This window comes from Pristiophorus japonicus, chromosome 18 (genome assembly GCF_044704955.1).
Source record: "Pristiophorus japonicus isolate sPriJap1 chromosome 18, sPriJap1.hap1, whole genome shotgun sequence".
NCBI lineage: Eukaryota > Metazoa > Chordata > Chondrichthyes > Pristiophoridae > Pristiophorus > Pristiophorus japonicus.
Window position 1 is genome coordinate 746,772 of NC_091994.1, and position 16,919 is coordinate 763,690.

A 16,919-nucleotide genomic window follows, 5' to 3' on the forward strand; every position below is an offset into this window, starting at 1 on the left:
GGCCATAATCGATTCCTCAATCACTGAAAGAAAAAGCGAATCACAGCTCTTTAACTTATTGCTGTTTGTGGGAGCTTGCTGTGCACAAAGAGGCTGATATGCTCGTCTCCTTAACAACAATTACTGTGTTTTTATTTATTGGGCGTGAGGTGCTTTAGGAAGTTTTGAGGAGGCATTAAGGCACTCTATAAATATATTCTTGTGCCTTTGATAAAATAGCTTTACTTTGCCATGCTTAACTGCAGAATAGAAGTATTCTATTAATAAAAACTTCTATTTGCAATAATTTATTGCTGCGATGCTTCAATGCATATACATTTCTATTAAAAATATTTAGTTTATTTAGATCCTCCCCCTAAATATTTTTAATAGAAATGTATATGCATTGAAGCATAGCAGCAATAAATTATTGCAAATAGAAATTTTTAGTCTATCACTAATGTGCAGGAATGCAGGAGGGGAATGCGGCTGCGCAGCGCCTGGGGTGATTGACAGGGTCACGTGGAGGGCCCGGGAGCGACAATCCGCTTTACGGCGCTTCGCCCAAAGTGTCGCAAAGGGAAGGGCAGGATGGCGGGATCGGTGATTTGTGGGGAAACCGGGAGCAGGTGATGGGGGAGGGGAGAGAGTGGGGTACCAGGGGAGAGGGGGAATGGGGTACCAGGGGGGCGGGGGAGAGTGGGGGGAGGGGAGGGGAGAGAGTGGGGGGAGGGGAGAGAGTGGGGGGAGGGGAGAGAGTGGGGGGCGGGGAGAGAGTGGGGGGAGGGGGTACCGGGGGGGAATGGGGTACCGGGGGGGCGGGGGCACCGGGGGGGGAATGGGGTACCAGGGGGGCGGGGGGAGGGGCTACCGGGGAGGCGGGGTGACGGGAGAGAGTGATGGGGGGGAGGGGGGTTCAGGGATAATGGAGGGCGGGTTTGGGACAAAAACCCCGTCTGAGGGATATCTGTGCTATGGGGAGGGGTCCGTGCGGTTGCTATGGGGAGGGGTCCGTGCGGTTGCTATGGGGAGGGGTCCGTGCGGTTGCTATGGGGAGGGGTCCGTGCGGTTGCTATGGGGAGGGGTCCATGCGGTTGCTATGGGGAGGGGTCCATGCGGTTGCTATGGGGAGGGGTCCATGCGGTTGCTATGGGGAGGGGTCCATGCGGTTGCTATGGGGAGGGGTCCATGCGGTTGCTATGGGGAGGGGTCCATGCGGTTGCTATGGGGAGGGGTCCATGCGGTTGCTATGGGGAGGGGTCCATGCGGTTGCTATGGGGAGGGGTCCATGCGGTTGCTATGGGGAGGGGTCCATGCGGTTGCTATGGGGAGGGGTCCGTGCTGTTGCTATGGGGAGGGGTCCATGCGGTTGCTATGGGGAGGGGTCCATGCGGTTGCTATGGGGAGGGGTCCGTGCTGTTGCTATGGGGAGGGGTCCGTGCTGTTGCTATGGGGAGGGGTCCGTGCTGTTGCTATGGGGAGGGGTCCATGCGGTTGCTATGGGGAGGGGTCCATGCGGTTGCTATGGGGAGGGGTCCATGCGGTTGCTATGGGGAGGGGTCCATGCGGTTGCTATGGGGAGGGGTCCATGCGGTTGCTATGGGGAGGGGTCCATGCGGTTGCTATGGGGAGGGGTCCATGCGGTTGCTATGGGGAGGGATCCGTGCTGTTGCTATGGGGAGGGGTCCATGCGGTTGCTATGGGGAGGGGTCCATGCGGTTGCTATGGGGAGGGGTCCATGCGATTGCTATGGGGAGGGGTCCGTGCTGTTGCTATGGGGAGGGGTCCATGCGGTTGCTATGGGGAGGGGTCCGTGCTGTTGCTATGGGGAGGGGTCCATGCGGTTGCTATGGGGAGGGGTCCATGCGGTTGCTATGGGGAGGGGTCCGTGCTGTTGCTATGGGGAGGGGTCCATGCGGTTGCTATGGGGAGGGGTCCATGCGGTTGCTATGGGGAGGGGTCCATGCGGTTGCTATGGGGAGGGGTCCATGCGGTTGCTATGGGGAGGGGTCCGTGCTGTTGCTATGGGGAGGGGTCCATGCGGTTGCTATGGGGAGGGGTCCATGCGGTTGCTATGGGGAGGGGTCCATGCGGTTGCTATGGGGAGGAGTCCATGCGGTTGCTATGGGGAGGAGTCCATGCGGTTGCTATGGGGAGGGGTCCATGCGGTTGCTATGGGGAGGGGTCCATGCGGTTGCTATGGGGAGGGGTCCATGCGGTTGCTATGGGGAGGGGTCCATGCGGTTGCTATGGGGAGGGGTCCATGCGGTTGCTATGGGGAGGGGTCCGTGCTGTTGCTATGGGGAGGGGTCCATGCGGTTGCTATGGGGAGGGGTCCATGCGGTTGCTATGGGGAGGGGTCCATGCGGTTGCTATGGGGAGGGGTCCGTGCTGTTGCTATGGGGAGGGGTCCATGCGGTTGCTATGGGGAGGGGTCCATGCGGTTGCTATGGGGAGGGGTCCATGCGGTTGCTATGGGGAGGGGTCCATGCGGTTGCTATGGGGAGGGGTCCGTGCTGTTATGGGGTGGTCCATGCTGTTGGTATGGGGAGGGGTCCATGTGGTTGCTATGGGGAGGGGGTCCATGTGGTTGCTATGAGGAGGCGTCCGTGCTGTTGCTATGGGGAGGGGTCCGTGCTGTTGCTATGGGTGATGGGGGCTGATCATGCACAGTGTGTATAAACAGATTACCTGGTCATTATCACATTGCTGTGTGTGGGATCTTGCTGTGCCCAAATTGGTTCCTGTGTTTCCCACATTACAACAGTGACCACACTCCAAAAGTACTTCATTGACTGTAAAGTGCATTGGGACGTCCTGAGATCGTGCAAGGCGCTATAGAAATGCAAGTTCTTTTCTGATCATGTTGTCAAGCCTGTGTTCCATTCTTTCTTCACAGGGTGAGTTCTGTCCTGAACCGTGATGTGAAGCTATTTGGAAAGAAGTTCTTGTTTGACCGAAATGAGGAGACCTGCTGGAACTCTGACCAGGTAATAACTTGGACAGACTGGGAAGAGATGGGATCGAGGGAGCTGTTTTACATTGCCTCGCTGTTGATAGTTAACTTCAAAGAAAAGACAAAATGGTTTGCATTTATCATGGAATCATAGAAATTTACAGCACGAAAGGTGGCCATTTCGGCCGACAAAGAGCTACCCAGCCTAATCCCACTTTCCAGCTCTAGGTCTGTAGGTTACAGCACTTTGTGCACATCCAAGCATTTTTAAAATGTGAGGGTTTCTACCTCTCCCACCCTTTCAGGCAGTGAGTTCCAGACCCCCACAACTCTCTGGGCAAAAAGGTTCCCCTCAAATCCCTTCTAAACCTCCTACCAATTACTTTAAATCTATGACCCTGGTTCTTGACCCCTGGATGGGTCAGTCCTGTTCCATCCTCTCCTGACCGCGTTGTCTCCTTTCACACAACACAAAAGCAAAATACTGCGGAGGCTGGAATCTGGAATAAAAACACAAAATGCTCGAAACACTCAGCAGGTCGGGCAGCATCTGTGGATAGAGAAACTATAGAGTTAACGTTTCAGGTCTGTGACCCTTCGTCAGAACTGGAAAAAGTTAGAAATTTAACAGGTTTTTAAGCATGTGTTGGGTCAGGGAAAGTGGGGGTGGGAGGGGGGAGGAGGAAAGAGCAGAAGGGAAGGTATGTGATCGGGTGGAAGGCAGGAGAGATTAGGGAGATGGGATTATGGTGCAAGGCAAAAGGAGATGGTAATGGGACAAGTTAAGAAACAAGATGAGTCTGGAGAGGGTGTAAATGGAGATGGCAGTTCTCTTGGTCAGATGCAGTTCCACATACCTTGTACATGAGGCTATTCTGTGATCATAAGCAGTGTATTTGAGTGTTCGGAGACGACGTATCCTTGTCTGATATCCATTTTGCAGCAGGGATCAATGAATTACGATTGTGAGCAGGGACTTTGGCTGTTTTTTCCCTGACCCGGCAGTGTGGAGCCAAATTATCCCTCGGATCAAACCTGCGAGCTCCCTGCTATCGGAAGAACTAAAGCGAATCTTTATGATGCTGGTTTTTATTCCGAATGTATCACTCACTCCTGATTTCTCCTTCCCCTTTTATTTGTATGTCCCATGCGACACATCTCCTCGGCGCAGAGAATGATGAAGGGAGATTTAATAAAGGTGTTCGCCCATTTAAGACAGAGTTGAGGAGGAATTTCTTCTCTCAGAGGGTCGTGAATCTTTGGAATTCTCTGCCCCTGAGAGCTGTGGAGGCTGGGTCATTGAATATATTTAAGGTGGAGATAGACAGATTTTTGAACTATAGGTGTCAAGGATTATGGGGAGCGGGCAGGGAAGTGGAGTTGAGTCCAAGATCAGATCAGCTATGATATTGAATGGCGGAGCAGGCTCAAGGGGCCAAATGGCTGACTCCTGCTCCTATTTCTTATGTTCAAAATGATATGGGGTTCTGGTCGAGTAAATCATCATCATCATCATCATAGGCAGTCCCTCGGAATCGAGGAAGACTCGCTTCCACTCTAAAAATGAGTTCTCAGGTGACTGAACAGTCCAATACGGGAATTACAGTCTCTGTCACAGGTGGGACAGACAGTGGTTGGAGGAAAGGGAGGGTGGGACTGGTTTGCTGCACGCTCCTTCCGCTGCCTGCGCTTGGTTTCTGCATACTCTCGGTAACAAGACTCGAGGTGCTCAGCGCCCTCCCGGATGCACTTCCTCCACTTAGGGCGGTCTTTGGCCAGGGACTCCCAGGTGTCGGTGGGGATGTTGCACTTTATCAGGGAGGCTTTGAGGGTGTCCTTGTAACGTTTCCTCTGCCCACCTGAGGCTCACTTGCCGAGTAGGAGTTCCGATTAGAGCGCTTGCTTTGGGAGTTTGTGTCGGGCATGCGGACAATGTGGCCGCCCAGCGGAGCTGGTCGAGTGTGGTCAGTGCTTCGATGCTGGGGATGTTGGCCTGATCGAGGACGCCTGAGGAAGAGAGTGTTCGAAGATCAGGCCCTCAAATCTGGCACCAAGCTTATAGTCTACAGGACGGTAGTAATACCCGCCCTCCTGTATGGCTCAGAGACAGCAGAGTAAATAGGGATTAACGGTTTCCAGGGGCAGGAGGGTCGGTAACCAGAGGGCACAGATTAAAAATGATTGGCAAAAAAGCCGGAGTGGGATGAGATTTTTTTTAACAAAATGAATTTTAACCCAGAATGCGCTGCCTGAAAGAGCGGTGGGAGCAGATTCAATAGTAACTTTCAAACGGGAATTGGATCCCTACTTAAAAAGGAAACATTTGCAGAGCTATGGGAAAAGCTCAGATCATCTAAATGGCCGATTCCTGCTCCTAATTCTTATGCTCTTATGTTCGAAAAGCACAGCGGGTGTGGGTCTAAATGGATGGCTCTGTCACACAGGCACGATGGGCCGAATGGCCTCCTTCTCTGCTCTGACTCTCCTGCCAATGACCGGAATCTGCGCAGAAGCACACTGCACATTCATCTGGAACCCGAAGATTCTTTTTTTTCCCCACACTGAGCATTTATCCCCCGCAACCCGCTCCCCCCAACCCAGTCCCCTCCCCCCCACCCCCCCCCCATGACAAACCGGCAGCACACATGCGCAGTCTGCTTCCTGTTTGTTGGCAGCAGTCGCATCCATAATATTGGTCTCCGTATTTAAGGAGGGATATACTTGCAATGGAGGCAGTTCAGAGAAGGTTCACTCGGTCGATACCTGGGATGAAGGGATTGTCTTATGAGGAAAGGTTGAGCAGGTTGGGCCTATACTCATTGGAGTTTAGAAGAATGAGAGGTGATCTTATTGAAACATATAAGATTCTGAGGGGGCTTGACAGGGTAGATGCAGAGAGGATGTTTCCTGTCATGGGGGAATCTAGAACTAGGGAGCATAGTCTCAGAATAAGGGGCCGCCCGTTTAAGAAGGAGATGAGGAGGAATTTCTTTGAGGGTCATAAATCTTTGGAATTCTCTGCCCCAGAGAGCTGTGGAGGCTGGGTCATTGAATATATTCAAGGTGGAGATAGACAGATTATTGAACAATAGGGGAGTCAAGGGTTATGGGGAGCGGGCGGGGAAGTGGAGTTGAGGCCAAGATCAGATCAGCCATGATCTTATTGAGTAGCGGAGAAGGCTCAAGGAGCCGAATGGCCGACTCCTGCTCCTATTTCTTATGAAACATAGAAACATAGAAAATAGGTGCAGGAGTAGGCCATTCGGCCCTTCGATCCTGCACCACCATTCAATGTGATCATGGCTGATCATGCAACTTCAGTACCCCATTCCTGTTTTCTCTCCATACCCCTTGATCCCTTTAGCCATAAGGGTCACATCTAACTCCCACTTGAATATATTTAGTGAATTGGCCTCAACAACTTTCTGTGGTAGAGAATTCCACAGGTTCACAATTCTCTGAGTGAAGAAGTTTCTCCTCATCTCAGTCCTAAATGGCTTATCCCTTATCCTTAGACTGTGACCCCTGGTTCTGGACTTCCCCAATATCGGGAACATTCTTCCTGCATCTAACTTGTCCAATCCCGTCAGTATTTTACGTGTTTCTATGAGATCCCCTCTCATTCTTCTAAATTCCAGTGAATACAGGCCCAGTCAATCCATATGTCAATCCTGCCATCCTGGGAATCAGTCTGATGAACCTTCGCTGCACTCCCTCAATAGCAAGAACGTCCTTCCTCAGGTTAGGAGACCAAAACTGCACACAATACTTCAGGTGAGGCTTCACCAAGGCCCTGTACAACTGCAGTTATGAGGGGCCTGGATAGAATGGACAGTAAGAACCTGTTTCCCTTAGCAGAGGGGTCAATAACCAGGGGGTGGAGATTTAAAGTAATTTTTAGAAGGTTTAGAGGGGAGTTGAGGAGAACTTTCTTCACCCAGAGGGTGGTGGGGGTCTGGAACTCAGGCCTGAAAGGGTGGTTGAAGCAGAAACCCTCACCACATTTAAAAAGTACTTGGATGTGACCTTGAAGTGCCGTAACCCACAGGGCTACGGATCGAGAGCTGGAATGTGGGATTAGGCTGGGTAGCTCTTTGTCGGCCGGCACGGATACGATGGGCCGAATGGCCTCCTTCTGTGCAATAAATTACTGTGACTCCTGAGCTTCATCAGTGCAACTCCCATGGCGGCCACCGAGAGGCGCAAGAGAGCAGCTAAGCTTTGACCAACTTCAGACCTTAACTAAAGGACGCAAATCCTTCACTTTGTCAATTGCGACACTGTCACTAAAATAATAGAGAATGCTGATTGTCTGTAAAGAGAAAAGACGGTTTGATGTTTTGGAGGGTGCAAGACTTCCTCAGAATTGAAAACTGAAAGATAAATAACAGGAACACAACATTCTTCTAAGTCTCTTGAGCAAATTGTTGTGATCAAACAGCAGATATATATTCCAAGTCGGGAAATGTATTCCTCCTTCTGGTGATCTGGGGTCCTTGTACATGAAACACAAACCGTTAGCATGCAGGAAAGCAAATAGAATGTTGGCCTTTATTGCAAGGGGGATAGAGTATAAAAGCAGAGAAGTCCTGCTACAACTGTACAGGGTATTGGTCTCCGTATTTAAGGAAGGATATACTTGTATTGGAGACTATTCAGAGAAGGTTCACTTGGTTGATTCCTGGGATGAAGGGGGTTGTCTTTTGAGGAAAGGTTGGGCCTGTACTCATTGGAGTTTAGAAGAATGAGAGGTGATCTTATCGAAACATATAAGATTCTGAGGGGGCTCGACAAGGTAAATTCTGAGAGGATGTTTCCCCTCATGGGGTAATCTAGAATTAGGGGGCATAGTTTCAGAATAAGGGGTCGCCGATTTAATTTTTGAATGATAAGGGAGTCGAGGGCTTATGGGGAGCGGGCAGGGAAGTGGAATTGAGGCCAAGACCAGATCTTATTGAATGGCCTCCTCCTGTTCCTATTTCTTATGTTCTTCCTCCCTGTCTCCCTCCCCCGAATCCTAGCTGCACCAATGTTCTGTAGCTCAACTGGCCAACCGACAGCTCGAACAGCCTTGGCTCAATGGGTAGCATGCACGCCTCTCATAGAATCTCAGAATGATTACGGCACAGAAGGCCATTCGGCCCATCGAACCTGTGCCAGATACAAAAGTTGATCTTGCTGCTAGCAAAGAATGTCAGAAGAAAGACTGACTTGCATTTATATAGCACCTTTCACGACCACTGGACGTCTCAAGGCGCTTCACAGCCAATGAAGTACTTTTGAAGTGTAGTCACTGTTGTAATGTAGGAAATGCAGCAGCCACTTTGTGCACAGCAAGCTCCCACACACAGCAATGTGATAATGACTGGATAATCTGTTTTAGTGATGTTGATTGAGGGATAAATATTGGCCCCAGGACACCGGGGAGAACTCCCCTGCTCTTCTTCGAAATAGTGCCCTGGGATTTTTTATGTCCACCCAAGCGGGCAGACGAGGCCTTGAGCCCACAACCTTCTGACCCAGAGGCGAGCGTGCTATCAATTGAGCCACGGCTGACCCTACAGGTCATGGGTTCAAGTCCCACTCTGGAGACTGGAGTAGAAAATCTAGCCTGATACTGCACTGTGGGAGGTGCTGTCCTTCGGTTGGGACGTTAAACCGAGGCCCCGTCTGCTCTCAGGTGGACGTTAAAGATCCCACAGCACTATTGGAAGAATAATGTCCTGTCCAACATCTATTATTCAACCAATATAACAAAAACAGATTCTCTGGTCATTCAGATTGCCGTTTGTGGGAGCTTGCTGTGCGCAAATTAACTGCCACGTTTCCTACATTACAACACTTCAAAAATACGTTATTGGCCGTGAAGTGCTTTGGGAGGTCCTGAAGACATGAAAGGCGCTATATGCAAGTCTTTCTTTAACTGATGTGTTCTTTACCAGCTCTGAATCATTCCCTTATCTTGCTCTTTCAGAATCTAACTGACCTGCTGTGCATGTTTGTTTTTTTATTACCAGGGTGTGAGTGAGTGTGTGAGTGATTGAGTGTGTTTTCGCCCATAGCCTGCGTTTCTATGTACTTACCATGATCCTTACTGTGTTTTCCTCCCCACATTTCAGGGATCTGCCCAGTGGGTGATACTCGAGTTCCCTCAGTCTGTAAAGGTGACTGAATTGCTGCTCCAGTTCCAAGGTGGATTTACAGGTAGAGCGTGCAGGCTCGAAGGTAAATGCAGACTGAACCATGAGTAACATTCCCCACTCTCCCGCACAACCGCACCCAGTACTGCCATCGCCTGACGTCCTCGCGCAAGCACACATTCCAACCAATGAGCAGTGACCCCGACTTATCTCTCCCCCTGCACCCACCCAACCATCCCCACTCTTTAGCCCAGAGTTACTGAGACCAAGTACGGTGACCCCCTTCTCCACCCTGGCTCACATCAAGGGATTGAACCATGGACTGTCCAGGGTCCTTGTAGGAAGAATAAAAAAGCAAATGATTATTTAAATGAAGAGAGACTGCAGGATGCTGCAGTACAGAGGGACCTGGGGGTCCTTGTAAGTGAAACACAAAAAGTCAGTATGCAGGTTCAGCAAGTAATTGGGAAGGCCAATGGTATGTTGGCCTTTATTGCAAGGGGGATGGAGTATAAAAGCAGAGAAGTCCTGCTACAACTGTACAGGGTATTGGTGAGGCCACACCTGGAGTACTGCGTACAATTTAGGTCTCTGTATTTAAGGAGAAATATACTTGTATTGGAGGCAGTTCAGAGAAGGTTCACTAGGTTGATTCCTGAGATGAAGGGGTTGTCTTATAAAGAAAGATTGAGCAGGTTGGACCTATACTCATTGGAGTTTAGAAGAATGAGAGGTGATCTTATTGAAACATATAAGATAATGAGGGGGCTCGACAGGGTAGATGCAGAGAGGATGTTTCCCGTCGTGGGGGAATCTAGAACTAGGGGCATAGTTTCGGAATAAGGGGTCGCTCATTTAAAACTGAGACGAGGAGGAATTTCTTCTGTGAGGGTTGTAAATCTGTGGAATTCTCTGCCCCAGAGAGCTGTGGAGGCTGGGTCATTGAATATATTTAAGGTGGAGATAGACAGATTTTTGAGCGATAAGGGAGTGAAGGGTTATGGGGAGCGGGCGGGGAAGTGGAGCTGAGTCCATGATCAGATCAGCCATGATCTTATTGAATGGTGGAGCAGGCTCGAGGGGCCAAATGGCCAACTCCTGCTCTTATTTCTTATATTCTTATGTCGGTTCTTCAAAAGAACCATGAGTGAGATTACAGGAAAGTAGTGCATTGTTACGATCGGGAACTGGCTGAAATGGCGTTCGAAGCAGATTCAATAGTAACTTTCAAAATGGGAATTGGATCAATACTTGAAAAGCCCAAATTTCAGGGCTACGGAAGAGCTGGAGAGAATGTAGGACTAATTGTATTCAAAGACCCAGCACAGACAAGATGGGCCAAGTGGCCTCCTTGCGTGCTGTAAGATTCTATGGCTCATTTCCACCCTGAATTCGTCAACTGCGCTATCGGAAGAGGCCCAGTCTTAAATGTTCGAAAGGGCGATGCCAGGTTGGTGTCTGCCACTCTTCTGTTTTGTGTTTTAATGATGCCAATTAGAAGCAGCCAGATAGCGTGAATGGCAACGCAGGGCCATGGGTAGCATCTCCCGTCTTACTCGAGGTCAGTATCCAAGCTTAATTGCATGGAGCCTCAGACACTGCGTCTAAAGTTTAAATCCCTGTCCCCGTTAAAAAAGAAAGACTTGCACTTCTATAGCACCTATCATGATCACTGGACATCTCAACACGCTTTACAACGAATGAAGTACTTTTGGAGTGCAGTCACTGTTGTAATGTAGGAAACACGGCAGCCAATTTGTGCACAGCTAGCTCCCACAAACAGCAACGTGATAATGACCAAATAATCTGTTTTTTGTTATGTTGATTGAGGAATAAATATTGACCCAGATCACCGGGGATAACTCCCCTGCTTTTCTTCGAAATAGTGCCCTGGGATCTTCTACAGCGACCTGAGAGGGCTTCAGTTTAACATCTCATTGGAAAGACTGCCCCTCCGACAGTGCGGGGCTCCCTCAGCACTGCCCCTCCGACAGTGCGGGGCTCCCTCAGCACCGCCCCTCCGACACTCCCTCAGTACTGCCCCTCCGACACTCCCTCAGTACCGCCCCTCCGACACTCCCTCAGTACCGCCCCTCCGACAGCGCGGCGCTCCCTCAGTACCGCCCCTCCGACAGCGCGGCGCTCCCTCAGTACCGCCCCTCCGACAGCGCGGCGCTCCCTCAGTACCGCCCCTCCGACAGCGCGGCGCTCCCTCAGTACCGCCCCTCCGACAGCGCGGCGCTCCCTCAGTACCGCCCCTCCGACAGCGCGGCGCTCCCTCAGTACCGCCCCTCCGACAGCGCGGCGCTCCCTCAGTACCGCCCCTCCGACAGCGCGGCGCTCCCTCAGTACCGCCCCTCCGACAGTGCGGCGCTCCCTCAGTACCGCCCCTCCGACAGTGCGGCGCTCCCTCAGTACCGCCCCTCCGACAGTGCGGCGCTCCCTCAGTACCGCCCCTCCGACAGTGCGGCGCTCCCTCAGTACCGCCCCTCCGACAGTGCGGCGCTCCCTCAGTACCGCCCCTCCGACAGTGCGGCGCTCCCTCAGTACCGCCCCTCCGACAGTGCGGCGCTCCCTCAGTACCGCCCCTCCGACAGTGCGGCGCTCCCTCAGTACCGCCCCTCCGACAGTGCGGCGCTCCCTCAGTACCGCCCCTCCGACAGTGCGGCGCTCCCTCAGTACCGCCCCTCCGACAGTGCGGCGCTCCCTCAGTACTGCCCCTCCGACAGTGCGGCACTCCCTCAGTACCGCCCCTCCGACAGTGTGGCACTCCCTCAGTACCGTCCCTCCGACAGCGCGGCGCTCCCTCAGTACCGCCCCTCCGACAGTGCGGCGCTCCCTCAGTACCGCCCCTCCGACAGTGCGGCGCTCCCTCAGTACCGCCCCTCCGACAGTGCGGCGCTCCCTCAGTACTGCCCCTCCGACAGTGCGGCGCTCCCTCAGTACTGCCCCTCCGACAGTGCGGCACTCCCTCAGTACTGCCCCTCCGACAGTGCGGCACTCCCTCAGTACTGCCCCTCCGACAGTGTGGCACTCCCTCAGTACCGCCCCTCCGACAGTGCGGCGCTCCCTCAGTACCGTCCCTCCGACAGTGCGGCGCTCCCTCAGTACCGTCCCTCCGACAGTGCGGGGCTCCCTCAGTACCGCCCCTCCGACAGTGCGGGGCTCTCTCAGCACCATCCCTCCAACAGTGCGCACTCCCTCAGTACTGCACTGGGAGGGTCAGCCTGGATTTTTGTGCGCAAGTCCCTGGAGTGGGACTCGAACCCACAACCTTCTGACTCGGAGGCGAGGGTGCTGCCCACTGAGCCACTAATACCCGTACAGGAAGTTGTTGAGAATAACTTGGGATTTATCCATCAGTGAGACAACAACGCTAAAATCAGCCCTTTCCAAATCTTCAGGTCCCGGAGATTGAAACAGGGCACACCAGAGAGTGAGAAATATTGATGCCAATAGATGTGAGCAACCCAAGCTTTGTGAACTTGGGCTGATAAAGTTTGGTTTTGTCTTTCCTCTGTGACTTGAAACCCAACAGGTCTCACGGTTTGCCATGGTCTTGCTCATGTTGGAAATAGCTCCAGGACTGAAGTTATTTATCTTTTCTCTTAGGTGGCAGGAAGGGAGCCGATTTGGTGAAAATAACTGATTTCTACCCTGAAGACACCAACCGCCTGCAGATATCCTTCAGAGAGTGTGAATCCGCAATCGGTTCCTTTTGCACATAAGAACACAAGGGGTTGGCCATTTCGGACTGAGATGAGGAGAGATTTCTTCACTCAGAGGGTTGTAAATCTTTGGAATTCTCTCCCCCAGAGGGCTATGGATGCTGAGTCGTTGAGTATATTCAAGGCTCAGATCGATGGATATTTAGACTCGAAGGGAATCGAGGGATATGGGGATCGGGCGGGAAAGTGGAGTTGAGGTCAAAAATCAGCCATGATCTTATTGAATGGCGGAGCAGGCTCGAGGGGCCGAATGGCCGACTCCTGCTCCTAATTCTTACGATCTAACAGAAGAAATAGCAGGAGTAGGCCATGCTTGCAATGGGCCACGCACTGAAAAAAAACCTTGATGGGGTGGGGGGGGGACATGGAGCGTTGTTCTAAACGGCAGTGGCAGCCCAGTTGGCGCTCTGAATATGTGGTGCCACAGAGCTGAAGGATGCCATATCCTATCCTGCACAGCAAGCTCCCAGTCTCGGCTACACCGCAATGCAATGCATTGCCAAAACAACGGGCATTGCACCAAACGGAAGCAAACCACATCTTGGATGACTGCTTATTGTATTCAGTGCTGTCGATGTTTAGCATTGTCAAATCAATGGAATGGATTGCTATCCCCACAAACCCCTCCCACTCCCGCACCTGGTACCACACCCAAATAGCCATTTTTCATGCACCTATCCAGACATTGAGTGTAGTGCATGCTATTTGACCATGGAAGCATCACAGCAGCGCCCAATCCCATTCTCACCTTACGTTCACACACGGCACTTTCCTGCTATGGGGGAATTAAGCGGGGTGAGTGGGGGTAAGGAGAGAGAGAGCCTGGTTTATTCTTGTCCGACCCTCTCGCCCCGGGCCAGCTGCTGCCCAACTGAGCAAATTCAGCCCAGACTGGGGACTGAATGATGGGCTGTGTGGATGGGTTTAACAATGGACAGCACCTTTATCCACTGGTCCATCAGCAGTGCTCCAGGAGTGCTCTTTAATGGTGAATGTTTGCATTTATGGACGCTGGGAGTGGGTTCTCTATAAATTGTTCTTCGTCAAATAAATCACACTCTTCTTCCTTAACCTGCGACTCACAGATTCTCCATCCAAGAGGTATCCATCGCCGACAAACTAAAAGTCATATTTGAGAAAAGCACGGACTTCTTTGGAAGAATTGTTCTCTATCATCTTGATGTTCTTGGTGAGAAATTGTTGTGACGCATCAGATTACACACGCGGCCAGGAGAACTAAGCAATGGACCAAAAACCAGCCGGATATTGGGGTGCCCCGATCACACTGTATCAGTGCCTCATGAGCCATAAACTCTAGCCTGATGCTTTGCCTGGTTTTCGCTGTTTGGCTAATCAATACTGAAACTTGCCTTGGATCAATGAGAAGGGGAAAAGACTATGTCTGATAAAGATGGAGAAAAAATGGCTGGATTAATGGTATTTTAAAAAAAAATAAAGTAGCACACATTTTTATTACATTTTTTCCACATCTGATGTGTTCACAAATTAATTTACTTTTGGAGTACGGTGTAGGGTCATAGAATAGAATCACATAGCACAGGAGGCCATTCGGCCCATCATGCCTGTGCCTGTGCTTTGACAGAGCGATCCAATCAGTCTCACTCCCCCCCGCTCTTTCCCCACAGCCCGGCACATTTTCCCCCTTCAAGTATTTATCCAAGTCCCGTTTGAAAGTTACTATTGAATCTGCTCCCACCGCCCTTTCAGGCAGCGTGTTCCCGATCACAACAACTCGCTGAGTTAAAAAAAAATTACGTTTCCTCATCTCCTTCTCTGGTTCTTTTGCCAATGACTTTAAATCTGTGTCCTCTGGTTACCGGGCCGCCTGCCAATGGAAACCGTTTCTCCCCATATACTCTATCAAAGCCTCTCAGAATGTTATTATAATATACCAGCAGTGATCGTTGTTATGTAGGCAGACATACTGGGGCAGCAATGTCCCACAAACAGCAATGAGATTAATAACGATGTCCTAAATCTAGTTTATTGTTCGATGAGAAATGTTGGTCAAGAGACTGGAGAACTCCCTGTTGTTGCTTCATGGTGTACAAGGCTCTGGGGTATCCTGTATATCTCTATCAAAGTCCATTCTTAATTGCCTCCTTTCAGACTGAAGAGTTTATAACCTTTCCTTATTGCTCAGCCCACTGAGACTTGGGGATTAACCGTCTATCCTTTCTCATTATAACTACTTTGGCTCACAAAGGATTGGCGTACAAGAGTCAAAAAGTCTTACCACACCTGGAGTATTGTGCACAGTTCTGGTTTCCTTGCCTAAGGAAGAATATACTTAATGTGGAGGGAGTGCAACGAAGGTTCTCTAGGCTGATTCCTGGGATGGGGGGATTGTCCTCTGAGATTGAGGAGATTAGGCCGATATTCCCTAGAATTTAGAAGAATGAGCAATGATCTCATCAAAATCTATAAAATTCTTATAGGGTAGATGCTGGGAGGATGTTTCCCCCGAGCTGGGGAGTCCAGAACCAGGGGTCACAGTCTCAGGATAAGGGGTCGGCCATTTAGAACTGAGATGAGGAGGAATTTCTTCACTCAGAGGGAGGTGAATCGTTGGAATTCTCTGCCCCAGAGGGCTGTGCAGACTCATTAAGAATATTCAAGACAGAGATCGATATATTTTTGGATAGTAAAGGAATGGGGGATATGGGGATCGGGCGGGAAAGTGGAGTTGAGGTAATGATCAGCCATGATCTCATTGAATGGCGGAGCAGGCTCAAGGGGCCGAATGGCCTACTCCTCCTTCTATTTCTTATGTTCTTATGTAATGTATTACTTTGTTGGTAAAATGGAGCTGTGTGTAACCTTGTTCATCCCTTTAAAATTACAAGATGTATTTGTAAAGTCACTTAGAGGCTAATTGCACACCCAGAGGTCAATGAGAGACTAATTGCTCCGCACCGTAGAGAGAGGGTTGCCACCTTTAAGTCAAGTCCAAAACAGCGCGGAGAACGGTATCCAGGCTTCAGTTCTTGGCTCAGTTGGTAGCGCTCCCTCCTGAGTCAGAAGCTCATGGATTCAAGCCCCACTCCAGGATGTAGGCACCTAATCTAGGCTACCACTTCAGTGCTGCACTGTCGGGGGTGCCCGTCTTTTGGATGAGACGTTAAACCGAGGCCCCGTCTGTCTGTTCAGCGTAGTATTCCAAGAAGAACGGGGAGAAAGTTTTGGTTTCCATATTTAAGAAAGGATATACTTGCTTTGGAGGCAGTTCAGAAAAGGTTCACTCGGTTGATTCCAGGGTTGAGGGGGTTGACTTATGAGGAAAGGTTGAGTAGGTTGGGCCTCGACTTATTAGAATTCAGAAGAATGAGAGATGATCTTATGGAAACGTATCAGATTATGAGGGGGCTCGACAAGGTGGATGCAGAGAGGATGTTTCCACTGGTGGGGGAGACTAGAACTAAGGGGGCATAATCTTAGAATAAGGGGCCACCCATTTAAAACTGAGATGAGGAGAAATTTCTTCTCTCAGGGTTATAAATCTGTGGAATTCTCTGCCCCAGAGAGCTGTGGAAGCCGGGACATTGAATAAATTTAAGACAGAAATAGACAGTTTCTTAAACGATAAGGGAGTAAAAGGTTATGGGGAGCGGGCAGGGAAGTGGAGCTGAGTCCATGATCAGATCAGCCATGATCTTATTAAATGGCGGAGCAGGCTCGAGGGGCCGTATGGCCTGCTCCTGCTCCTATTTCTTATGTTCTAAAAGGTACCTTGACCAACATCATTGAAAACTTCTTGTGTTGCTGCTGGTGGGATCTTGCTGTGTGCTGCTGCGTTTGCCTACGGAACAACAATGGCCGCATGCCAAAAAGTAATTAGTCCGCTGAGCAGCGCTCCGGAAGGTCCCGAGTATGTGAAAGGTGTCGTATAAATGCACACCGCTCTTCCCATGACCATTGACACAGATGCTAATCGACAGGAAACTGTAACCACATCACGAGCAATGTTTCCCGTTAATCTGCGCGGCGGTCTGGAAGTCACGCACAGGCCGTTCACTAGGGGGGGGGGGGACAACCGCGCACAAGTGCAAATTGACGGGGCCGCACACCCAAAAAATAAATTAGAGGGAACATTGA

At 50.8% G+C, this 16,919-nt stretch overlaps 1 protein-coding gene across 3 annotated transcripts; it reads left to right on the top strand.

Moving 5' to 3' along the window:
• Positions 1-529: 529 nt before the first annotated feature.
• Positions 530-14,279, top strand: nr2c2ap (nuclear receptor 2C2-associated protein). Of its 3 annotated transcripts, none has more exons than XM_070860749.1 (5): positions 530-608; positions 2,879-2,969; positions 9,055-9,160; positions 12,688-12,771; positions 13,889-14,279. In XM_070860749.1, exons 1-5 carry the CDS (start codon positions 571-573, stop codon positions 13,924-13,926), a joined length of 357 nt encoding a protein of 118 aa, XP_070716850.1. In that variant the 5' UTR covers positions 530-570; the 3' UTR covers positions 13,927-14,279. The 3 variants fall into 3 exon arrangements, with proteins under 3 accessions (XP_070716850.1, XP_070716849.1, XP_070716851.1); XM_070860748.1 differs by having other exon boundaries at positions 12,688-12,755; positions 13,887-14,279; XM_070860750.1 differs by having other exon boundaries at positions 12,688-12,752; positions 13,886-14,279.
• The last annotated feature ends 2,640 nt before the right edge of the window (positions 14,280-16,919 follow it).